At 48.6% G+C, this 26,413-nt stretch overlaps 1 protein-coding gene across 1 annotated transcript in view; it reads right to left on the bottom strand.

Moving 5' to 3' along the window:
- The window catches only part of LOC144111367 (uncharacterized), a 119,652-nt gene extending 93,982 nt beyond the window's left edge, over positions 1-25,670 (bottom strand). Inside the window, exon 1 of the mRNA XM_077644648.1 lies at positions 25,500-25,670. Within this exon, the coding sequence (XP_077500774.1) occupies positions 25,500-25,534 (35 nt within the window). The 5' untranslated portion in view covers positions 25,535-25,670. The remainder of the gene's footprint in view (positions 1-25,499) is intronic.
- Positions 25,671-26,413: the final 743 nt, after the last annotated feature.

Raw genomic sequence — 26,413 nt, 5'->3', positions numbered from 1 at the left:
GCAAGTGTTCACTGGCACGTTCATTAAAACATCGACCGGTTTGCCCTATGTAAACTAAAGCGCAGCTTAGAGGAATCTGATATACATCTTGTGATCTGCATTTCGTGAACAGTTTTTGATGTTTAATAGGGCAAACCGGTCGTTTCTTTTCCGGTTTTGACATTGTGCAAATCTTTGACAACTTTGATGGGGCCGAGAACACAACCTGCACCTGATGTTTGCTTGCGACTTTTTTTATACCATGGGACACCTTATGCATGTACGGAATCACAGACACCAATTTTTTTGCTTCCGGAAGTTTCTCATCACAAGACCGCTTGAATTTCTGGATTAACATTTCAGAAACGGCCAAAATCAAATGGGGCGGGTAACCCGCTTCGTGCAACCTCTGAATTTGGGCGCCAAAGCTCATAGACATCGTGTGATGGCACGACTTTCTTAAGGCACTCTGAAGGGAATTAGCGATTATTGCTCTTTTTACAAGTTTAGAATGAGCACTATCAAACGGTAACAGCCCTTTCTTAGATCTGGGATTGTACGCCCTGCATAGGTGATCCTCCATAAAAACCAATCTAATGTCTAAAAACTGCAGTTCGCGATTCACTGGTAACTCCCACGTGAACTTGAGGCCCTGGCTGTTACTGGTGAAGACTGATAACACACTTCCTGTCGCCGAAGCTACATCGGACTCATGAACATTCTTCATGATAACCAAACAATCGTCCACGTATCTAAAAATGGATACTACACGTGGATCTCTAAGTTGAATTTTGATTTGATTCCCAACAGCTGACAAGAAAATATCGCAGAGTACCGGTGCCACTGAAGACCCTATGCATACACCTTTTTTCTGGACAAAGAAGCTACCTTCAAATGAAATGGCTGTCGAGCCTAAGTAGAATTCTAACAAGGCTACAAAACTATCACCGCTAATGCCAGCTGCATTTTGAAACTGAACTTCACCTGTTGTGATGATCTTTTCTCTGACCGCGCTTAGAAGTCCATGATGAGGAACAGAGTAATATAAATCTTCAATATCGATGGAGAAACCCATGTACTCGAGGGAGGGCAAAACGTCCAGCTGCTGCACGACATACGAGGAACTACGGACCACGAAAGGATCATCTTCCACCAAAGAACCGAGGTGCTTCTGAAGGTAACTACTGACAACGCACTGCCATGTCCCTTTTTCCGACACGATGGATCTTAGTGGCATTCCAGGCTTGTGGGTTTTGACCGTGAAGAATATTTCAAGGAAGCCCCTCTCTTCACCTTTTGCTCGCTTCTTCATGGCATCCAGGTGCAAGTCATCCAAGATTTTTAGTCCTTGTCGTTTCCTGGTTCGTGCGTTGAACTTGACCGATTTGAAATTTTTGTTGATGGCTGCAATTGCCTTTTCTCGAAACAAACCCACGGGTAGGACTGCAAAACCACCATCCTTATCTGCTTGGAGCGCCAGGAGACCTTTTTCTTTGAGGGCATTGGACACCTTTTCAAGACGCGGGTTTTTCGGGGGGTTAGCCCCGACGCACCTCATCAGGCAGGCGACACCGTCATCTATAATCCTCTCTTTTCCACGCTCCGTCGCATGGCCGGCCACCCTTCTAACCATGGCAAGCATCTCCTGCCGCTTGGCATGCACCGGGAAGCAGAACTTTGGGCCTTTCTCCAACACTTCTTTCACTTTTTCTGGAAGAACCGCATCTCCAAGGACGACAAGCTTGCTGGGGCGAACACAAGGAGGTTCCTTAGGTCGGTAAAGCAGGCTCGTCACCGCACGTTGCCAGAGAAACTCTGTAGTCCTTGCTGACAGCCTTTTCACTTCTTCTAACAGCCTGCGCTCTTTCGTCGGGTCTCTTCCAAGCAATACAAGGACACGTGCCCAATCATGGAACATGCGGACCTGCCTCCAGTACTCAGACTTGAGTATCTTGCAAATGCGCCTGATGTGGCCCCAAGATGGCTGCACAACACCGATGAGAGCTTGAACCTCAAATGGAACGATCTTTCGCTTCAAGCAGAAGGAAAGCACCCGAGACTGGCAAGTAGATACGGCAATCAGGTTGGTACAAGTAATGACGGGGTCGGTACAGAAACTTGAATATAGGAAAGGGCCCAGTGCAGAAGAAATATGCTCAAGAAGTACTTTGATTTGGGCTAGTTGGTTCATATCATGAAAGAAGTTAGGACGGCGCTAAAACGACAAAGACAAAGAGGCACGAACACAACAGGACGGGCGCCAACTTAAAACTGAAGTTTATTGCACCAAACCCCTACATTTTATGCATCAACTGAGCCGTATCACAACAAGCTTATCACACAACAAAACGCAATTTCTTCAATAGTCAGAACATCGGAAGTAGGCGCTACTTTTACAGACCAGAGACGCCTTCTGCACTATCCACATGATAACAGCATTATTCTTACTTTATAAGTCCCCAGATTAAGTGAGTGCGCAACCCACATGAAAGCATTTAATCATCCAAATGATACACACACGCTTGGGCAAGGCAACCAGCACGCAAACTGAACAATCGTGATTTAACGCAAAGAGTGATAATGAAAGAATGACCAACAACAAACGCGGAAAGTTTGGTGGACATGAAAACTTAAACCTTCGGGGGAACCTCCCAGCGTCAATGTACATAATTATCGTCAAAAATTTATCGTCACAAATTTTTAAAACCTTTGAGAAAACCTCTCAGCGTCAAAGTGCTACAATATTGGTTTCTACACAATCGTCTTCTCGGCCGATAAAACACATCGATGAAAAACAATGTATGCAGAAAACTTGCAAACGTTGAAACCTAAAGACAGCCTTCGAGAAACGCCACCTCAGCGTCACTAATTGAAATGGACGGCCTACTAACGCATGCGCTTCCCGCTTTCTTAATAAAAAATGCCTCCACTACTTCTCGCTCAAATCTGTCTTTACCGCTCTTCAAAAATATTGTTTTGCTCAGATCCGGACTACACCCCTTGCACGTCTTGCAGTGATCTGCAAGGAAACTTCCATGATGTTGGCGCACATTCCGCAAGTGTTCACTGGCACGTTCATTAAAACATTTGATTTTGGCCGTTTCTGAAATGTTAATCCAGAAATTCAAGCGGCCTTGTGATGAGAAACTTCCGGAAGCAAAAAAATTGGTCTCTGTGATTCCGTACATGCATAAGGTGTCCCATGGTATAAAAAAATGTCGCAAGCAAACATCAGGTGCAGGTTGTGTTCTCGGCCCCATCATAGTTGTCAATGATTTGCACAATGTCAAAACCGGAAAAGAAACGACCGGTTTGCCCTATTAAACATCAAAAACTGTTCACGAAATGCAGATCACAAGTTGTATATCAGATTCCTCTAAGCTGCGGTTTAGTTTACATAGGGCAAACCGGTCGATGTTTTAATGAACGTGCCAGTGAACACTTGCGGAATGTGCGCCAACATCATGGAAGTTTCCTTGCAGATCACTGCAAGACGTGCAAGGGGTGTAGTCCGGATCTGAGCAAAACAATATTTTTGAAGAGCGGTAAAGACAGATTTGAGCGAGAAGTAGTGGAGGCATTTTTTATTAAGAAAGCGGGAAGCGCATGCGTTAGTAGGCCGTCCATTTCACTTAGTGACGCTGAGGTGGCGTTTCTCGAAGGCTGTCTTTAGGTTTCAACGTTTGCAAGTTTTCTGCATACATTGTTTTTCATCGATGTGTTTTATCGGCCGAAAAGACGATTGTGTAGAAACCAATATTGTAGCACTTTGACGCTGGGAGGTTTTCTCAAAGGTTGTAAAAATTTTTGACGATAACTTTTTGACGATAATTATGTACATTGACGCTCCCCCGAGGTTCCCCCGAAGGTTTAAGTTTTCATGTCCACCAAATTTTTCCGCGTTTGTTGTTGGTCATTCTTTCATTATCACTCTTTTTGTTAAATCACGATTGTTGAGTTTGCGCGCTGGTTGCCTTGCCCAAGCGTGTGTGTATCATTTGGATGATCAATTGCTTTCATGTGGGTTGCGCACTCATTTAATCTGGGGACTTAAAAAGTAAGAATAATGCTGTTATCAAGTGGATAGTGCAGAAGGCGTCTCTGGTCTGTAAAAGTAGCGCCTACTTCCGATGTTCTGACTATTGAAGAAATTGCGTTTTGTTGTGTGATAAGCTTGTTGTGATACGGCTCAGTTGATGCATAAAATGTAGGGGTTTGGTGCAATAAACTTCAGTTGTAAGTTGGCGCCCGTCCTGTTGTGTTCGTGCCTCTTTGTCGTTTTAGCGCCGTCCTAACTTCTTCCAAGATATGAACCAACTAGCCCCAATCAAAGTACTTCTTGAGCATATTTCTTCTGCACTGGGCCCTTTCCTATATTCAAGTTTCTGTACCTACCCCGTCATTACTTGTACCAACCTGATTGCCGTATCTACTTGCCAGTCTCGGGTGCTTTCCTTCTGCTTGAAACGAAAGATCGTTCCATTTGAGGTTCAAGCTCTCATCGGTGTTGTGCAGCCATCTTGGGGCCACATCAGGCGCATTTGCAAGATACTCAAGTCTGAGTACTGGAGGCAGGTCCGCATGTTCCATGATTGGGCACGTGTCCTTGTATTGCTTGGAAAAGACCCGACGAAAGAGCGCAGGCTGTTAGAAGTGAAAAGGCTGTCAGCAAGGACTACAGAGTTTCTCTGGCAACGTGCGGTGACGAGCCTGCTTTACCGACCTAAGGAACCTCCTTGTGTTCGCCCCAGCAAGCTTGTCGTCCTTGGAGATGCGGTTCTTCCAGAAAAAGTGAAAGAAGTGTTGGAGAAAGGCCCAAAGTTCTGCTTCCCGGTGCATGCCAAGCGGCAGGAGATGCTTGCCATGGTTAGAAGGGTGGCCGGCCATGCGACGGAGCGTGGAAAAGAGAGGATTATAGATGACGGTGTCGCCTGCCTGATGAGGTGCGTCGGGGCTAACCCCCCGAAAAACCCGCCTCTTGAAAAGGTGTCCAATGCCCTCAAAGAAAAAGGTCTCCTGGCGCTCCAAGCAGATAAGGATGGTGGTTTTGCTGTCCTACCCGTGGGTTTGTTTCGAGAAAAGGCGATTGCAGCCATCAACAAAAACTTCAAATCGGTCAAGTTCAACGCACGAACCAGAAAACGACCAGTACTAAAAATCTTGGATGGCTTGCACCTGGATGCCATCAAGAAGCGAGCAAAAGGTGAAGAGAGGGGCTTCCTTGAAATATTCTTCACGGTCAAAACCCACAAGCATGGAATGCCACTAAGATCCATCGTGTCGGAAAAAGGGACATGGCAGTGCGTTGTCAGTAGTTACCTTCAGAAGCACCTCGGTTTTTTGGTGGAAGATGATCCTTTCGTGGTTCGTAGTTCCTCGTATGTCGTGCAGCAACTGGACGTTTTGCCCTCCCTCGAGTACATGGGTTTCTCCATCGATATTGAAGATTTATATTACTCTGTTCCTCATCATGGACTTCTAAGCGCGGTCAGAGAAAAGATCATCACAACAGGTGAAGTTCAGTTTCAAAATGCAGCTGGCATTAGCAGTGATAGTTTTGTAGCCTTGTTAGAATTCTACTTAGGCTCGACAGCCATTTCATTTGAAGGTAGCTTCTTTGTCCAGAAAAAAGGTGTATGCATAGGGTCTTCAGTGGCACCGGTACTCTGTGATATTTTCTTGTCAGCTGTTGGGAATCAAATCAAAATTCAACTTAGAGATCCACGTGTAGTATCCATTTTTAGATACGTGGACGATTTTTTGGTTATCATGAAGAATGTTCATGAGTCCGATGTAGCTTCGGCGGCAGGAAGTGTGTTATCAGTCTTCACCAGTAACAGCCAGGGCCTCAAGTTCACGTGGGAGTTACCAGTGAATCGCGAACTGCAGTTTTTAGACGTTAGATTGGTTTTTATAGAGGATCACCTATGCTGGGCGTACAATCCCAGATCTAAGAAAGGGCTGTTACCGTTTGATAGTGCTCATTCTAAACTTGTAAAAAGAGCAATAATCGCTAATTCCCTTCAGAGTGCCTTAAGAAAGTTGTGCCATCACACGATGTCTATGAGCTTCGGCGCCCAAATTCAGAGGTTGCACGAAGCGGGTTACCCGCCCCATTTGATTTTGGCCGTTTCTGAAATGTTAATCCAGAAATTCAAGCGGCCTTGTGATGAGAAACTTCCGGAAGCAAAAAAATTGGTCTCTGTGATTCCGTACATGCATAAGGTGTCCCATGGTATAAAAAAAGTCGCAAGCAAACATCAGGTGCAGGTTGTGTTCTCGGCCCCATCAAAGTTGTCAAAGATTTGCACAATGTCAAAACCGGAAAAGAAACGACCGGTTTGCCCTATTAAACATCAAAAACTGTTCACGAAATGCAGATCACAAGATGTATATCAGATTCCTCTAAGCTGCGGTTTAGTTTACATAGGGCAAACCGGTCGATGTTTTAATGAACGTGCCAGTGAACACTTGCGGAATGTGCGCCAACATCATGGAAGTTTCCTTGCAGATCACTGCAAGACGTGCAAGGGGTGTAGTCCGGATCTGAGCAAAACAATATTTTTGAAGAGCGGTAAAGACAGATTTGAGCGAGAAGTAGTGGAGGCATTTTTTATTAAGAAAGCGGGAAGCGCATGCGTTAGTAGGCCGTCCATTTCAATTAGTGACGCTGAGGTGGTGTTTCTCGAAGGCTGTCTTTAGGTTTCAACGTTTGCAAGTTTTCTGCATACATTGTTTTTCATCGATGTGTTTTATCGGCCGAAAAGACGATTGTGTAGAAACCAATATTGTAGCACTTTGACGCTGGGAGGTTTTCTCAAAAATTTTAAAAATTTTTGACGATAAATTTTTGACGATAATTATGTACATTGACGCTGGGAGGTTCCCCCGAAGGTTTAAGTTTTCACGTCCACCAAATTTTCCGCGTTTGTTGTTGGTCATTCTTTCTTTATCACTCTTTGTATTAAATCACGATTGTTCAGTTTGCGTGCTGGTTGCCTTGCCCAAGCGTGTGTGTATCATTTGGATAATCAATTGCTTTCATGTGGGTTGCGCACTCATTTAATCTGGGGACTTATAAAGTAAGAATAATGCTGTTATCAAGTGGATAGTGCAGAAGGCGTCTCTGGTCTGTAAAAGTAGCGCCCACTTCCGATGTTCTGACTATTGAAGAAATTGCGTTTTGTTGTGTGATAATCTTGTTGTGATACGGCTCAGTTGATGCATAAAATGTAGGGGTTTGGTGCAATAAACTTCAGTTGTAAGTTGGCGCCCGTCCTGTTGTGTTCGTGCCTCTTTGTCTTTGTCGTTTTAGCGCCGTCCTAACTTCTTTCTAGTGGTAAAGCTTGTTTTTTTTCGAACTGGCAAAAAAAGATATGGGGGGAAGGAATGGAGAAGAAGAGGGAAGGTGTCACGACGAAGCTGGGGTACGTCGTGGTAAGGCGTGAGGAGGGTCGCAGAAGGGGAGCAGGGGAACGCGCCGACAAAACGGAGAGGCTCTCAGGGCGGCGACGCGCGCGAGTGTCGGGAGCCTCGGCCTAAGCGAGGGTGAACGGTCCGATCAGACGCATGTGTCGTAAAGGGTTTCTCTCCGCTCATTGTGGCATGTTTCTAGTTAGCCACGGCCGCTTGCTCGATGGGCCAGCGCCGGAGGCGAGCGGGTATCCGGGCACCCTAGGCCAGTGCGGCTAATACCCCTGTCACACGGGACGTTGAATGTCATTCGCAGCGAATGACATTCACAACGAATGTCATTGCCTGCTGGCGTTCCCGTTCTACACGGGTACACAAAACGGCATTTGCAAATGATGGCGATGTCCATCAGCTAACTGCTATGACAGCAGAACGTTACAAATCATGTTTTTCATACACATATTTTATGTTTATTGCTTGTATCACACTGTTACACATTAATAGACTCTTTAAAAATTTTTTGCAACGCCTTGCGGCAGCAATAGACAACAAGCAATCCACTGAAATATCCAAAGCAAGACAGGCTCAAAGCCGCTCACGATCCCTCCCGTACATGCCGCCCGCACTTCCTCCCGCTGTCGGCACTATGGAGGGCTGCGAAATTGGTGCCGAATTCTTGACAGTCGCTGATGAGCAACAGTGCAAGCGAACATTGCTTGTTCACACGCCTTCTGCTGGGCTGGCGAAGCTGCAGAGTTGTTTTCCATTGCGAGCACTGAAGGCAAATGGAGTGACGACCAAGCTACTCAGGCAAGATGAAGGACGGTTTGTAAACAAACGCGGCCGTCTCTACAGTAACTGGCGGCGACTGGGAACAAGAGTGTAGTTGCGCAAATCGCTTCAAATACCTTATTTTACATCAAAAAATGATTCAAAAGTTCATTGCAGCAATTAAAATAAAGTTTTCTTTGAATACGTTTTGTTCTCACTAATCAGTTTTGTAATTTTTCGCCAAGCCGCTGTCGTCGAGATTACACAGGTCGCGCTTGCATGAGTTCGGGAAACTCGTTCAATGGGCGAATGTCGTTAGCTGTGAATGTCATTGACTGTGCCCGTGTAGCAGCGAAAAAAACGCCATTCAAACGTAATGTCATTCGCTGCGAATGACATTCAACGTCCCGTGTGACAGGGGTATAACAGGACGCATGTGTCGTAAATGGTTTTTCTTTCGCTCGTTGTGGCATGTTTCTAGTTAGCCACAGCAGCTTGCTCGATGGGCCAGCGCCGGAGGCGAGCGGGCATCCGGGCACCCTAGGCCAGAGCGGCTAACAGGACGCATGTGTCGTAAATGGTTTCTCTCCGCTCGTTGTGGCATTTTTCTAGTTAGCCACGGCAGCTTGCAGCGAGCCGTGTGTTCGATATTTTGTGCTTTTCTTTTGTGTTGCAAGGCGTGTGTTTTATATTGTGTGCTTTTCTTTTGTGTTGTGATATGTTGCGTCCGAAATGTGGCGGGAAATTCACCAATTGGCTGAGGGTGTAGTTTTGGCGGGAGGACAAGGAGATGGGTGCGCGCTAAGGAGAGCGCGGGAGGTTGGTTGGTGGCAGCCGGACAGATCGGTCGTGTGCGGCCGGTGGTGGTCCCGGGGTCGCAGAGTTGGAGAAGCGAGTTCCTTAAGCGGCGGCCGGGCGGGTTGGCCGTGTGGTGGCCGACGGTGGTCCGGAGTCGCGAGAGTGTTGGAGATTTGTCTTTTTTTTAGTTAAAGTGGAGAGGCCGAAATCTATCAGCATATGTAAATAAGTTTTGTAAATATTGTAATAAATAATTTTTTGAGGAAAGCCTTTCCAAGGGCCAACGTCAGAAGACATACACGCCTGTCTCAAACTCACCAGTCGCGAAGTACGTCCCCCGGGTCACTCACGAGACCCGCCCTCTACCACTCCACGTTAACATCTGGATGCAACGACAACATCGCACAAGAGAGAGAGGGAAAATCAATATCGTGACTAACATTTTCTTTCTCCACGGATGCAGGCGCTTTTTTCTTCTTCCACAGTGGCACATATCACTGCCCCCTCTTCAGCAGCATCGCCACGATGCTACTAGGAGAGAAATATCAGCAAAATACAGCTGCAGTGAACCGATGTTCAGTCAGGGAGTCTGTCGTGGTAAGGCTTCATGCGAACAATGTGCACGACGTCAGTAAGGTGCTACCGGCGCGATGAGCAAGCCGCTTGGACGGGAGCAACTGCATACGTCACATCACTGATGCGGCGCAAAACTTCGAATGGGCCGATGTACCTGCGAATCAACTTTTCAGAAAGGCCGAAGCGACGAACAGGTGTCCACACCCACACCAAATCGCCGGGCGCGTAACTGACGAAGCGGCGTCTGAGGTTGTACCTAGCTGCGTCAGTCTCCTGTTGGCGGTTAATTCGCAGGCGTGCCAATTGCCGCGCTCCCTCAGCACGCTGAACGAAGGTGTCTGCGTCGAGGTCAGCGTCAGAGTCGCAGTAGGGGTCAACGGGCAACATAGCATCCAACGGAGTGGTCACTTGCCGACCGAAGACAAGCTGGAAGGGGGTCAGTCGGGTTGTCTCCTGCAGGGCGGTGTTGTAGGCAAACGTTACGTACGAAAGAATGGTATCCCATGTTCGATGCTCGACGTCAACATACATAGAAAGCATGTCGGCTAGAGTGCGGTCGAGTCGCTCCACCAATCCGTTTGTCTGCGGGTGATAGGCCGTAGCACGTCGATGGCTGGTGTGCGTCAGAGTCATCACGGACTGGGTTAAGCGGGCAGTGAAAGCAGTTCCCCGGTCAGTAACAACAACGGCGGGGGCTCCATGACGCCGGACAATGTTGTGTACGAAGTGTGATGAACCAGTTTCTTAAAATGGCCCAGGGTCCACACTGGGCATGAGGGGATTGATGCACAGACTCCAAAATGATTTTGAAGTGATTTAATTAAAGCATCTGGCTCGATGCCGCTTACGGGACAGAAGCTGGGCTCGTCGTCGCCGGGGCTGAGTCAGCGTGGTGTGGCACGGGCTCGACGAATGGCTGGTTGTCTGCAGCGGCCGGGCTGGGAGTTCCTCGTGGCTGTGCTGCCCTCGTTCTCGGCTGGTCGTTGGATGAGCTGCCAGGCGTGGAGGCGCGTTGGCGAAGGTCGAACGTTAGCGACGGCTAGACCCCGGGCTCAGGTCAATGCGCAGCCCCAGTCTTCTGCCTCGCTCCGTCTTCGGCCCTCTCGTCCACTCGCCCCGATCGCTCTCCTCTCTTCCTCCCGTCGGCCTCCGCTTTTAAAGCCTTTGCTTCTTTCTTCAGCCGTGGCCACGCCTTTGTCCACTCCCCCGTGGCTCTCGAGGGGTGCATAATGACGGGGACACTCAAGCGTCGTTCGACACGGCCGTCGACGGTTACCATATATGGTCATGTTTCTCCGCCACAACCAAATATGGTCATGTCTCTCCGCTGCGACCCGACGCCAGGACGGCGCGGCCAACCGTCTCCAGGAAAAGTCACTGACCGGCTCGCCGTGGCACCGGTGCATGTGCACGAATCGTCACATCCGCTCCTTCTTAAAAGGAATGTTCATTGAACATTAGGAATTCGTCATACACACACACGCGCACACACACAAGCCGCGCTGTTCGGGCCAGTATGCCGCACCAGTCGCTCCTTTCTTCCCCACGAGCACCGAGCCAGAGCGGAGTTTCAGAACAATTCTTCACCGTAGATACCACTCGAGTGCACAATATAAGACCATAATTAACAGTATGTACAACATCTCAAACAAGAGAACGAACAAAAAATGAAACTAAACGAAGCGCACTTGTAATGTACAAAACAAGGAAATGTAGTCTTAACGAAGTACCTCCCTGTCCACTACTCGGTTACGGAGGTAGTACCTAGCGGCTTGAATATGTCTGCCAGATTGCAATGCCTCCTCCTCGAGAAGGGCGCCTCCGAGCTGCGACTGCATGAAGTGTTCCAGTTCATCACATGGACTGAAATTTTTGTGCCGGCCGCTCTGACCGCTTTTCTGCAGTGCAGGGTTATTTACAATGGCGGGCTCCGTGCGAAGGTTATCCTCCCCCTCCTGTTCCCTAGAGGCAGCCGTTTCAGAAAGAGGCGAGCATGTTGGTGCTTGCTTTAACCGGTTAGCATGGACCACAGCGGTTGAGGCCCCTGCGATCTCCCGAATCCGAAAATTAACCGGCGATAGCTGCTCTACTATGCGGTAAGGTCCTTTCCATTTGGGCGTTAACTTACGGGCAAGCCCTGCCTTGACCTGCACACACTCAAGGTATACGCGGTCTCCCACCCTGAAAGGAACCGCCCTAGCCCTAGTGTCGAACCGCCTTTTTCTTTTGTCGGCTGCTTCCCGTAATGCTTCGGCTGTTACGTCATGGGCCACTTGCAATCGAGACGTCAGTTCGGCTCGATAATCATCTAGTGGCCCGTATGGCACCCGTCTCTGTCCATCAACCACCGCATTCGGTGTGTCTGGGTCGCGACCGTACAAGACGTAGAAAGGGGAGTCACCGGAGCTCTCGTGCACCGCCGTGTTGTAAGAAAAAACAGCAAACGGTATCCAGAGGTCCCAATCCTGTTGGTCTCGCGAAACATAATGGGATAACAGTTTGCTTGCTGTTTGATTAAGCCTCTCCACAGCACCGTTACAAGCCGGGTGGTAAGGGGTGGTCTGTCTTTTGTCAATTCCCAGAAGGTTATACACATCTTTCATCGACCTCGACACAAAGTTTGACCCTTGATCCGTTAACAACTGCCGCGGAACGCCGTGCCGCAGAACCACTGTTTCTACAAAGGCACGTGCCACAGTTTCTGCTTTTTGGTCGGGCAGTGCTGTTATCTCAGCATACTTCGTTAGGTGGTCAACGCACACCAGAACATATTTGTTTCCTGTTGTCGTAGTCGGAAGTGGGCCTAGGATATCCATGCCAACCCTCTCAAAAGGCGTCGAGACTTCCTCGAATTCCTGAAGGGGGGCCGGCCTGCGGTTTTTCGGAGTTTTTCTTTCCAGGCAAGATCATGTGCTGCCCCTGACATGCGACATTTCGCCATTCCCAGCTGTTGTGCATCCGTTAACCCGCCCATTTTGCACACCTGCTCCAACATGTCAAAAAATTAAACAATAGACGGCCCCTGACCGCCGCCAGTGAATCTCTCCACCATGTTTGCTAATGCAAGTACGCTTGCCCCAAAGGGCTGTGCACTCGAGTAGGCTTCTTCCGTATTAGACCAAATATAGTCAGTGCCTCAAGCTCCTCTCGCCGGGGGTGCAGTCCAGCTTTTGCCCAATGATTTAAGTGTGGACCCCACTTCTGACACCAATGTGATGAACCAGTTTCTTAAAATGGCCCAGGGTCCACACTGGGCATGAGGAGATGGATGCACAGACTCCAAAATGATTTTGAAGTGATTTAATTAAAGCATCTGGCTCGATGCCGCTTACGGGACAGAAGCTGGGCTCGTCGTCGCCGGGGCTGAGTCAGCGTGGTGTGGCACGGGCTCGACGAATGGCTGGTTGTCTGCAGTGGCCGGGCTGGGAGTTCCTCGTGGCTGTGTTGCCCTCGTTCTCGGCTGGTCGTTGGATGAGCTGCCAGGCGTGGAGGCGCGTTGGCGAAGGTCGAACGTTAGCGACGGCTAGACCCCGGGCTCAGGTCAATGCGCAGCCCCAGTCTTCTGCCTCGCTCCGTCTTCGGCCCTCTCGTCCACTCGCCCCGATCGCTCTCCTCTCTTCCTCCCGTCGGCTTCCGCTTTTAAAGCCTTTGCTTCTTTCTTCAGCCGTGGCCGCGCCTTTGTCCACTCCCCCGTGGCTCTCGAGGGGTGCATAATGACGGGGACACTCAAGCGTCGTTCGACAGGACCGTCGACGGTTACCATATATGGTCATGTTTCTCCGCCACAACCAGATATGGTCATGTCTATCCGCTGCGACCCGACGCCAGGACGGCGGGGCCAACCGTCTCCAGGAAAAGTCACTGACCGGCTCGCCGTGGCACCGGTGCATGTGCACGAATCGTCACAGAAGAACTGCGCCACATTAGCAGCAGTGCCTTTGACAAAAGACGTTGTCTCATCGTACCGTGTCAGGTAGTCGGTGGCAACGACGATCCAACGCTTTCGAGATGAAGACTTCGGAAAAGGGCCAAGGAAATCCATGCCCACTTGGTGAAAAGGGGTCAGTAATTTTTTTTCATGGTCCGTTGGGTTCTTCGGAAGGGTGCAGACCCTTCCAAACGTTGTTGTTCGGCGGTGATGAAGTGAGATGTGCAGATGAAGGTCAAAGAGAGAATATATTAACAGTATGTACAAGGGCAAACTGCGTTACAAGTTGAGTCACACAGACGGTCAAGCTGTAACTGACGAAGACAATTCTCACACAGAGAAACTCTCTACAAGCCCTTACTCATCGACGCGAGGTTAGAGTCTAGGGTTGTAGAATTACGTGCCACTGCACGAAGCCCCTAGCTCAACTAGACAAGACTGCCCTCCAATGATTTTACATGCAGTTTTAAATCTTTTGCACACAAAGAAATTAGGGCGGTCATATATCGAGGCCCGCCCTAAGTAAGCTTCGATAACCAATGGAGGAGCCACAGCCCCTGAAGGTTGGACCCAATTTCGATCCCGGGGCTTGGCTATAAAGAAAAAGAAACATATACAGAAAACATTTTGAAAACCCTCTCCCCGAGGGGAGTTCTCGGCCTTAACGCTTGATGCTTTCCCTTTCCCTGCCGCACCCGCGCGTCGTCTCTCAAAGGATGAAGCGTTTTTTTTTTTAGCTAATTGGCGGGACCACTGACCCACTGGCTCGCCGCAGGAATGTCAGAGGCGGAGAACCGCGACGTTTCGGTGTCATCGAGAATGCCAGAAAAAAGAAGAAAAAAAAGGGGGCCCATCGCGGAATGCGGGGTGGTTCGCATTCTGCCGCCGTAGGAATGCTGCCTAAGATCATGCGGCCCCACGTGCTCGTTGTTCGCGCCTCGCATGCTTTCTTGGCGCCAGGTGTCCTCGGCCGTCACAGTGGCGCTGTCAAGCAGCCAGTGCTTCCTGCGCCTTTGCCACTGCTTGCGGGGGTAGGATGGGGGGGGGGGGGGAGGGGGGGCGTAGACCGGAGGCCCGCAGTGACAACAAGCTAAAGGAATAAAAAAGTTATGCGCGTTGATGAAGCGCGGCCTTACAGGGTCTTGGGTGGTTCGACGGGGTGAAGAAATCCGGCTGGTTTCAACGGAGGAGACTTACGACGTTGGCAGCCGCCACAGTTTTTACGTTTCGTCTCCGGAGGTTCTCCTTCGAATTGCTCGTAACATTTGGTGGAGCAGTGCTGGGTAACGCTTCCCGACTACCGCACTCCGCACAGCATCACAACGGACCTCACACATGCCCACCAGCGACCCAGCCGCCGTATCCGCAGAGAGTCGCCTGAATTTGGTCCCCTTCCCCCGCCCAAAAGAACGACGCAGCCTCGGCCACCGAGCCTAACTTGCATGGCCACTGACACCGGGTCCCCAGCGCCGACCCAGCCTAGCCCGGTGAGTCCAACTGCCATGGCCCCTGACCCCCGGCTCCTGGCGCCGATCCTTTGCCACCCACCGCGAACACCGCCATCTTTTCACGGTGACGTTTTCGAAGACGCTGAGGATTGGCTGGAGACCTTCGAGCGGGTCGCCCGCTTCAACGGCTGGAGCGACGAGAGCAAGCTTTACAACGTATATTTTGCTCTGGAAGAATCTGCCCTGACGTGGTTTGAAAACCACGAGACTACCCAGCACCTCCACCAAATGTTACGAGCAATTCGAAGGAGAACCTCCGGAGACGAAACGTAAAAACTGTGGCGGTCCCTAAGAGGTCCGAGCGCGCGAGCGGGAAAGCAACACTTTCTTTCTCCACGGATGCAGGCGCTTTTTTCTTCTTCATCCACAGCGGCACGTATCAATATTATATTTTGTCTAAAATCGCTGCGTCTTTCAAAAAACTAAAAACAGATGATGTTACATGTGGATTATCTCCTAAATGTAAATTTGGTTGGAAGGGAACGCGTAAAATACAGTAAAATATTTTTCCTTAGCCGTTCGAGTTGTGTGCACGAGGATAGGATGTGATTTACTGTCAGCTCATCTCCACATTTCTCACATAAAGGTCTGTCTTGCTTTGTCATTAGAAAGTTATGTGTTAGGTGCGTGTGTCCAATACGGAGATGGCATAAATTAACTTCACTGAAACGTTTTTCGTGTGAGCATGACTTCCGTTCTTCTATTATGTGTTTTACTAAGTGTAGCTTATAATTTCTTTCGGTGTTCCATTGTGACTACCATTTATATCTGATTTTACACTGTACCACTTCATGCCAACTTTGTATGGAATCATCACGTTCTTTATTTCTTTCAACAAGGTTGAGGACTGGGCGAGTTGGTAAGTATTCATTTTAAACCAGCCAGAAGACGCGACACAAAGGAAGAAGCAAACAAGACGAGGCTGGACTAACAACTGAAGTTTTATTGAAAGGAAGAAAACAACGAAGACTCGCACTGAGATGCGCGCGCACATAAGCCGTATCAGTGAAAGGGCACACACACAAAAAAAAAAAATTTCAATGTCAGGGTCTTACTAACAAGTTATCTAAAAAGGCAAATTCCTTAGCGTGAAGGTTTACCGACGGCTTAGCCACACACGTGTCCTTAGCCTTAGCAATGTAGAAGGCTTAAACTATCTCGCGACAGATTTGTTTTTCATTTCTATAAACTACAGTAGTGTCGCTGAAGTCAGGCGTGCAAAGAGACAGATCATCGTCCGATTTGCATTCTCGAGATTGCACGTGCAACGCCAGATTAGAGTTCGCCTTCCCACCTAGAGAGTTAGAATGCTCCGTCAGGCGCACATTTAGACATCTGCCCGTCTGCCCGTAGTAGCATCGACCACAAGGCAGCGGAACGCGATACACCACATTCTTTCTGCAAGGGGTGAGCCGTGTCTTATGTGACACTGTGCATCGGGAACGATCACTTGATGTTTTATCAAGCCTCCTTTTTACGCTGGCGCACAAGCCTCCTATCTTGTTTTTAGCTGTGAAGACAACGCCAACGTCATACTTCGCCGCAAGTTTCTTGAGTCGGTGTGAAACACCATGGAGGTAGGGAAAGGCGGCCACCTTTTTTCGCCGCACCTCCACGTCAGCATCTTCCGGCCCCGTGTTGCTCTTTCTCAAGCGAGTCAAAACACGTTCAGACAAGCGGGCAAGGTGGGCAGTTGGAAACCCAGCTGCCATTAACTTTGAAACCTGCTGCGAGAATGAGTCCTCAACGCGGTGATGGCAAGACTTACGTAAAGCGGACTTGATGCATGCGACTGCCAAGCCATCCTTTACCAACCTCGAGTGGTCAGACTGATAGCTAAGCAGAGGCTTCCCTGACCTGGGGCTGTAGCCCCAACATACGTGATCGTCCCCAAAGCACAGGTCTAAATCAAGAAACTGCAAATGGTTATCTTTAGGAAATTCAGACGTAAAAGACAGGCCCTGACCGCCCTCCTTGAACATTCCTAGAACATCTTGTGCCAACCTATCAGAGTCATCCTTGCCTAAGAAAATCAAGTAGTCATCAACGTAGCGAAACGCTACTACGCCGATGGCTTCCAAACCAGGCTGTAAAGCAGTGTTCCGAGCTTTTGCAGCACATGCACCCCCCTTTTCATTGCCTGTGACTCCGACGTGGCTTGGCACCCAGCAAACTTTTCTCTTGTCCCTGTGTTGTGGCTCTTCTTATGTTATGAATGATGTCACCAATTAGTGATGTAACTGTATTTGTGTGGTGAAGTGAGGTGAGTGCGCTCAGAGAATCAGTGTAAATGATACTATTCACAATGTTCGCTTTTATAATTTTTTCTACAGCCCCAGAGACTGCGTAACACTCTGCCGTGAAAATTGGTGCGCACTGTTTTTTCCCAATTATTCTGAACCACAGCACTTCCGACGTAGTGTGCAGGTTTTGATCCATCAGTATATAATGCTGTGTATTCTCTGTATTTTTCGTTTAGGGTTAAATATTCTTGTAATATATGCTCATGTGGTGTTTGTTTTTTTCTGAAACTGTGTTAATGCGAAGTCGCACATAGAGGGCAGGCAAGGCTGGAGTGGTTCAGGTTTGTGGGCAATGTTAGTCAAAGTATCCATCACATCTATTTCTTGGCATTTCTCTTCAAAGCGCAGAAGAAATGGTCTGATTGTCAGAGGTTTGTTGGTAAAGAGTGTTCGAGATGGGCACTTTGTAACTATTGGGCAACATGTGTTTTGGCATGGAACGAATTTTAAGAATTTTAAGCTCCTATTTCTTCTTTCTTTGCCTTCATTTTTCGGAGTAGCCTGTTGCACGCAGATAATGAAATGTTGCACGCAGAAAAATGAAAGCAAAGAAAGAATAAGAGCTCAAGATTGCAAATGCAGTAAGAACAAAGGGGAGGTGATCCCATATGTTCATCGCCTATCGCACAGATGGAAGAAGATAGCGGAGAAGTTTGGTGGCAAGATCCTGTTTTCTGCGCCAAACAAATTGAGCAAGGTTCCGGCGTTAGTGAATCGCAAGAAAGAAATTGGTAACACCAAAGAAGGGTGTGGAGTTCATCATGGCACTCAGGAGTGGTTTACAGGATTCCGTTCTCGTGCGGCCATTTCTACGTGGGCTAAACAGGCAGGTGCCTCAATGATCGCCTGTTGGAACATCCTAATTCTTTGGGGGGCTCTTGTTCATCAAAGTTGGTTGCACATTGCAAGTCCTTATCATCATAAAGAGCAACTAGTACGAGAAGTAGTAGAGGCGTATCATATCTTCACAGAAGCTGACTCGTGTGTGAGCTGCGCTTCGATGGCCTTGTCTAAGCGCGAGATATGGCTGATGGAACAACGTGGGAGCCTGTAGGTGCTTACGTTTCAGCAATTGTTATTTGTCTTTCTGTTTAGGTTGTAGTTTGTGATGATGACATGAGGCTCTGACGCGCCGATTAGAGATTATAAATATGTGTTTTTCCGATTAAAACAGACAGTTTTAAGTCAGCGCGTGTCCGTGTTTCATCTTATTCTGGTCCTTTGTGTTAGTTGCGCTGTTTCGTACCTTAAGATACAATACCAACTCGCCCACTTTGCTGTGTTGTTACTTATGGTCTGGACCCGTTATGAGGGGTCTGTCTTTTTTTTTCGCTCGAGAGAGCTGTTCCGCCGCTGTAAAGCAGGCGGAGCGGGAGTTGTATGCATCACCTGACCAGACGTGCTGGAGGGCCGCGGAGTGGCCGCGGTTGTGCGAGTTTCAGGCCTCCCCTGACGGGAGGAGTCTTTCGCTTCCTCGTCCAAAGTGCGCCACAATACCAAAACCATGCATCACATCGTGACGTTCGATGATGTACATCCAATCCTATCACGTGTCGTATACAGAGCGCGAATTCAGTAAGTCGCAAGTTAAGGCGATGCTTGAAGATGACGTTATCCAGCGTTCCTTGGCTTCCATGGTCCTCGCCCGTCGTCCTCGTTAAAAAGAAAGACGGCACCCTGAGGTTTTGCGTCGATTACCGGAAGCTGAACGCATTCACGAAGGAGGACGTTTACCCATTGCCACGTATTGACGATTCTCTCGACCACCTTCGGCGCGCTGGGTATTTTTCGTCCATCGACCTAAAAAGTGGCTACTGGCAAATCGAGGTCGATGAACGGGATCGTGAGAAGACGGCCTTTATGAATTTAAAGTTCTACCTTTCGGTCTTTGTCCTGCGCCTGCCACAATTCTGCGGATGATGGACGCTATCCTCGCCGGTCTTAAATGGCAGTGTTGCCTAGTCTACCTCGACGACGGGGTATTTTTCGCCGACTCGTTTAGTCAACATCTTGAACGCCTGCGGACGGTTCTCGAAGCCTTTCGTTCAGCTAACCTGATATTGAAGCCACAAAAATGAAACTTCGGTTACCAGGAGCTGAAATTTCTCGGCCATGTCGCTGGCGCCGCCGGCATGAAGCCCGACCTCGACAAGCTTGCAGCGGTTGCGGAATTTCCACCCCAACGTGACAATAAAGCTGTTCGCCGCTTTCTAGGCCTCTGCAGTCACTATCGGCGTTTTATGGAAAATTGCGCTGTCCTCGCAGAACCGCTCACTCGCCTCTCCTGCAACGCCACACCTTTTGTTTGGTGCCACGAGCAAGAAAGACGTGGCTTTCGACGAGCTCCACCTGCGTCTTCAGACACCGCCCGTTCTTGCCCATTTTGATGAGCGGGGTGACACCGAAATACACACCTACGCCAGCAACATCGGCCTCAGCGCGGTTCTCGTACAACACCAGGATCGCTTATGCAAGGCACACTCAATCGCGCGCAGAGATTTATTTCACGACAGAAAAAGATTGCCTCGGCATTATTTGGGCCGCTGCGAAATTTCGCCCCTATCTTTATGGTCGCCCTTTCAAAGTGGTCACTGATCCCCACTCCTTGTGCTGGTTGACCATCCTGCGTGACCCGTCTGGACGCCTGGAGCGATGGAGCCTTCGCCTGCAGGGGTTTGACCTCACCATCGCCTATAAGTCCGGACATAAGCATGAAGACGCCGACACCCTCTCTCGTGCTCCTGTCGAACTCGCAAACCCCGACACGGACAACGACATCAGTTTCCTTGGGGCTGTCCATTGCTTCTAACTTGTCAACCCAGCAGCGCACCGATCCAGTGTTGCGACCACTCATCGATTATTTAGGTCAACTAGCCACCATTCCTAAATATTTTTCTCTACACCTGTCGTCGTTTTTCCTGAAACAAGGCGTGCCCTATTAGAAGAACCTTGGTTCCAGTTCGCGAGCTTACCTCCTCGTCGTCCCCACAACTCCTCCACAGGAAGTCCTTTCTGCGTGCCACCATGAACCAACCTCTGGCCATTTGGGATACCCTCGCACGCTTTCTAGAATACGCCAGCTATTGTACACGCCCAAACTTGCCACCGTTGTTAAACGCTATGTGCAGAGCTGTCGGCAATGTCAGCGCCGTAAGGCCCCGGCCACCAAGCCTCCAGGGCACCTCCAGCCTATTGCACCACCACGTGCCCCTTTCGACCAGGTCGGTGGTGAAAAACATTTATAAGCAATTAAATTTTTACAGAAAGGTGATCGCATGGACCTTCTAGGCCCTTTCCCTTTGTCCTCGGATGGCAACAGGTGCATCATCATTGCCACAGACTACCTCACTCGATACGCCGAGGCCAACACCTTACATCGTGCACAGCGTCCGAGGTTGCGGCTATCTTTACAATCAGATCGCACTTCGGCACAGCGCCCCGACCTACGTCGTTACCGACAGAGGGACCGCCTTTACTTCCCAGATCACGGCCGAAAATTTTCAGCTAAGCGGCATGACCCACCGTAAAACTACTGCTTACCACCCGCAGACAAAAGGGCTGACAGAGCGGCTTAATAAGACCATGGGGAACATGCAGAGGAGAAAGAGTTTGAAAACCAGTCAATACGCATAAAACGGAGAAAAAAAAGCTTTGAACGCGGGGACAAAAAGGCTGACAGAAAAGAATGAGAGCCGTGTATAGAAAATGGGAAAGGAAAGATCAGTTTTTAAAGCGAGATCAGGGTGTCCTAGAAAAAAAAGAAACATGCCCGAGACAATGACATACGCAGTGTGTAGTAAATCACAAAAAAAACAAGGAGCTGAGCATATTGCGCTAGAATATAACAGTTACTGTGTAGATGTCGAGGCCCGCGCACGCAGGGCCTGTGGTTCATAAGTAACGGAGTTAATGTGAATGTGGACGTTAGTAAGAAGCGCATGGAGGAATGATGCCTTAAAAAGTAGACATAAGCGGTCAATATTCAGTCAGTACGCGTTGAAAGTCAGTGGAATCTGTGGTTTCAAAAAAAGGGGGGGGGGGGGGGGGGGGGTAAAGATACCACCTTGCAAAGGTGTGGGGCCAAAAAAAAATATTTTGGTGCCTAGTAATCACGCAAAATTAGCTCAAAACACCAGTGCGTAGCGCGAATAACTGTTCTGTGCCGGACTCGGTCGGCGTCAGCTCTGGAATGAATGTCACGGTCTACCTCCACGTTCTGGTGATGTTGCCAGCAATTTTGCTCTGAATAACCAGTAAGTTCAGTGAGCTCACAAAAATCGGGTCAGATGAAATCACTCGATTAGAGTGGAAATGCAACATTCAAAATAATTTTAAATATGTTCCACTAAACTGTTGCGACTGGTCTCTCCTTGCGCCCACCAAACAAATCATATCGTTTGTCTGCGTTCTGTATATCTCTGAAACGACCGGGAAAATACCGAGACCTACCTACAACTGCGCTTCAAAGGGAACGCTCCTAACAGCGTTATCCACTGGGTGCAGTGAGGCAGACAGCGGATGAGATTGATCGAATGTGATTCGAGATCGAATCAACTATGTGCTTAGATGCCATTTCCTAAGCTCGGGATGTTCTCAAATGCCAAAAGCGCAATTGATGCAGCAAATAATTTGTTTTCCAATATCACACAGCATTTTACCATTGGCCGTGAACTCTGCTTTCAGCAATCTGCAATCATAATGGACACGCCCCATCGGACAGTGCTATAAAGGAAGATCAGCTACCATCGGCTGTAACACAGGCAGCGGCAGCGGCAGAGCACCGTTCTAAGAGGTGTTTTCTGATATTGCAGGTTGATTACTAATCTCTCAATACTTTTACCTGCAGTTTTTCTCTGCTGCTGCCGCTGCTGCCAAAGTATTTTTCACCAATGTCAGTATGCCTCTTGATAGACAGTGTGGAGAATGTGGTGCAGAAATTCAGGAACTGGATTCCATTACAGAATGCAGTGACTAAATCAGTACATCACACGGGGAATTGTGCAGGGATTTCGGATAGCACTATCAAGTCAAAAGGAGAACAGTACCGCAGTGCGTGGCGTTGCGCAACTTGCAGCCGTTCCAAAAATCGAGCTACACAACTTGATAATTCTAGCAGTACTTCCGATGAACAAGATGTTGGAGGACTTTTGAGAGCCATAAATGAAAAGCTGGAGTGGGGCAGCGTTGAAGATCCCATCCGGTACACGAGTGACCAGTATGAGGCGCTATTCTCACCGGTGGAAAGCAATGAACGAGAGGTCAGGGAACTGAAGTGCAAGATAGACAAGACTGAGAGGCAAGGTGCTGAAATGAAATGGATAGTCTTGAATGGAGGAACCGTAAACTTAACCTCAAATTTCATGGAATCACACAAGCGCAGAATGAGAACCTGCTTGTCGAGATAAATAAGCTGGCTACCCTAATCAAACTGGCGCAGCTTTTGGAAAGTGACATAGTGGCCGCTCATCGCCTCTTCTCAACGCCAGCTAAGATACCTGGCATAATCTGTCGCTTCGCCAAGCAATCGGTCCGAGACCAATGGTGGCAACATCGGAAAGTTCTGTCTGACAGAAATGAAGGTTTATGGTTTTTGGGGGTTTAACGTCGCAAAGCGACTCAGGCTATGAGGGTCGCCCTAGTGAAGGGCTCCGGAAATTTCGACACCTGGGGTTCTTCTACGTGCACTGACATCGCACAGCACACGGGCCTCTATAACTTCGCCTCCATCGAAACCCCACCGCCGCGGCCGGTATCGAACCCGCGTCTTTCGGGCCGGCAGCCGAGCGCCGTAACCACTCAGCCACCGCGGCGGCAGAAATGAAGGTTTCTTCATATCCAAAAACCTCACAAAAAGGGCACGTGCCTTGTTGAGCGAGACTAAACTCTGGGCAAAGGCAAAGAGCTACAAGTATGTTTGGCACTCGAACAACAAGGTGCTGGTCCGGGAGGCTGATGGTGCGAACGCAGTGGTCATTTCCTGCGCTAGTGACCGTGGAAAACTACTGTAGAAAATGTAGACGAACACGAAGTCAAAATGGCACACACACTTAATCAGTCCTATGTACTACCACATTTATTTTGCAGTAACTTAGGTACCGTGTTTTCAAATAGTTTCAACTGTTTTCACCTCAACACACGGTCATTAACTCACAAGCAACAGGATCTTGAGCTATTTTTTGGACAGACAGAGCAATCATTTGATGTTATTATGCTCACAGAAACTTGCTGTGTGGATTACGTGAACATCTTTCGGCTACCAATGTACACCACGTTTTACCTCAATCGATCAACCGGTCGTGGTGGCGGGATATGTATCTTCGTTGGTTGGTTTGGTTTTTGATTTTTGGGGGAAAAAAAAGGCGCAGTATCTGTCTCATATACCGGCGGACACCTGAACCACGACGTAAGGGAAGGGGTAAAGGAGGGAGTGAAAGAAGAAAGGAAGAAAGAGGTGCCGTAGTGGAGGGCTCCGGAATAATTTCGACCACCTGGGGATCTTTAACGTGAACTGACATCTCACAGCACACATGGGCTCCTTAGTGTTTTTCCTCCATAAATACTTAATCAGTTCTCATTAATAACGCACGACTATGGAACTTTATCATTGAAACTAAATAACATTATTATTTCTGTTTGCTATCGTCCGCCAAATGGCTCAGCAACATCATTCCTGGATTTTCTAGACACTTTTCTTGCCTTTGTAAACAACAACAAACGTCAACATCAATATGATGAAAAAGATCAAATACTTCGGCTAAATATTAATTTAAAATTAATGCATGTTAGAATACTATCAGTGTGCCTACAAGAGTGACTAAAAATTGAACGTCCCTAATTGATGTATTCATTACAAATTTCCGTTCTGAGGCCGCTAAAGCTGGCACCTTAGCATCGAGTTTGAGTGACCACTTGCAGATCTGCATGTGTTTCACGGGACATGCACATAAAAAATAGTTCACTCCCAAACCAAACAGTTGATCTTATAACAGCACATACTCTTTCTGTTTTGCGTGAGAGAATAGCACACAGTTCTTGGGCAGCTTTATATGGTCTGAAAGACGCGAATTTGGAGTGTGAAGCTTTTTGCAAGGCATTAAAACTTAGTTACGAAGTTGGTTTTCCGATAAAGTGCTGTAAACAAAAAAAAGAAAATATGTAAACCATGGTTAATTACAGAGCTTTCTAACAGGATAGGTAGGAAAAATGTCATATTCAACGAAAATGTCATACTGAACCGACTAAAAGCACAGTCCTATTTCAATTCTTTAAGACATTTAAACATAGTTTAGACGAAGATATAAAAAAGGCGAGGCAATTTAGAAGAACTTTTTGTTGGGATAGATGGTGCATGTTGTAACTAAAGAACTCTAGCGCAGCGAAGACGAACACGAGAAAGGGGCACACAGGACTAGCCGTAAACTTCATCTAACTTTATTCACTGGCAGCGCTGCAAATATAAGGAAAAAAAAACAGAGCACGTGCAGATACCAATTCACACACACCGCTATCAACAGAACCGTTCAAGATATATCTGCTGCTGTTGCTACTCGCCTGGGCGCGAAATGATCACCACCGGGGTCCGAGTTTCTGCACTTTATATCGCTGTGGACGCCAGACATGGAGCTCAGTGCATAACCACCAAGCCCGATGAGTGGAACGGGAGTTACAATAATTAACCCAAACTCCGCCAACGAATCGAACGAAGCAGCCCCCGCGGCTGGGTGGGCGCATGGGTGGGGTCAATGCCCCTTTTCAAACATCGGGTGGAGAGCCACTCGCATCGCGCTAGCCTCGCAGAGGACATTCTCTAAGAGTGCTTAGGGGGAACATCAAATAAGAGCAGGCGCCCGCAATCACTCCGCTGTGTTTCAGTAGAACATGTGGCTCGTGCATAGTCCCGGTGTAGCTTCGGCCCGTAAAACTACATTTTAATATTTTTTGTGGAATATTCGTTAACATTTTCGAATCTAACATTTGAACTTTTTTTAATAATCGTGGTCATTGGTTACACCACACAGATTTTCCTCCTCGCAGGACTGCACTGAACACCTCACGAAGGAAATCACTCACGGCATGAACTCCCGAGTGGGAGCACTGACGATCAGCAAGCAGAGCGGGTGGCAGCCGCCCAACGAAACAGGCTTTGCTAACATCCGGGATGTTTCGCAAGACGCTTTCGTGAACAGAGAGTAACAAAACACGCGTCCAGACGCTACTACTCACAGCACGCACACCAGGCAGAACACGTAGAGCTCCATGGGTGTCGGGTCACAACAAACGCGAGTCGCGCACCACCAGAGCACAGAGAGTGGCCGCTAAACGCCGTCCACGCAGCAACAGCAGGGCGCCGCCATTCTCCCTTCTTTTTGCTGTTCGCTTCGAGGCGTGGCCGACGAGTTTTGCCCCAGGTGGCGTCGGCGGCGGCGGCGCGTGTTTCCGGTGGTTTCTGCTGCGCCTCTTCTCAGGCCAGCGCTGCCGGGCGCTGAGAGGGGGGCGAAGCGAAGCCGTCGTCCTATTTTGGGGAAAACGCAGGGGCCACTGGGCCTCGGACATCACTGTGGCCCAAAATTCGCGGCCGTCGAGAAGGTAAAACCGGTTACGTGACCGCCTGGTGACGCGTGCCTAAAAGAGAGCCTGCAATAAGAAGCAGCCGGCACCATGCGAGGAGCGAATGCGCTACTTTTGTCGCTTGCATTTGAGCGCTTTTTTTTCTAGCGCAGTCGATGAAAAACAAAACAAAGTTGCCCAATATCAAAGCGCATGGGCAAACTGATCGTATACTAGCGATAGTACATAGTGAAGCCAAATTAAAACGGCAAATTATCACCTTATCGATCAGGCCAAAAGCTCCACGCATGGGCGACCAAAGTTTGCAAAAAAATAGACGTTTGTTATCTCTGCGCAGTGCCGAAGTACAGCACGCGAAAAAGCTGCTCTTAAAGCAGCCCAGACGGAGACGATATCGCGGAAATATACTCCCTCGAAAATAGGAATAATTCTGCTAGTGCTCACGTTCGACTGCTTACACTCCGTGGAAAGTGGCAGAAGAGGGCTGCATCGGGCACGCACTCGCGCTTAATGTGTGTGCGTGCGTGTTATTGATTGATTGATTGATTGATTGATTGATTGATTGATTG

The sequence above is a fragment of the Amblyomma americanum genome, chromosome 11, assembly GCF_052857255.1.
Source record: "Amblyomma americanum isolate KBUSLIRL-KWMA chromosome 11, ASM5285725v1, whole genome shotgun sequence".
Lineage (NCBI taxonomy): Eukaryota > Metazoa > Arthropoda > Arachnida > Ixodida > Ixodidae > Amblyomma > Amblyomma americanum.
Note: the sequence above shows the minus strand (reverse complement) of the source record. Positions and strands in the feature narration are given on the sequence as shown.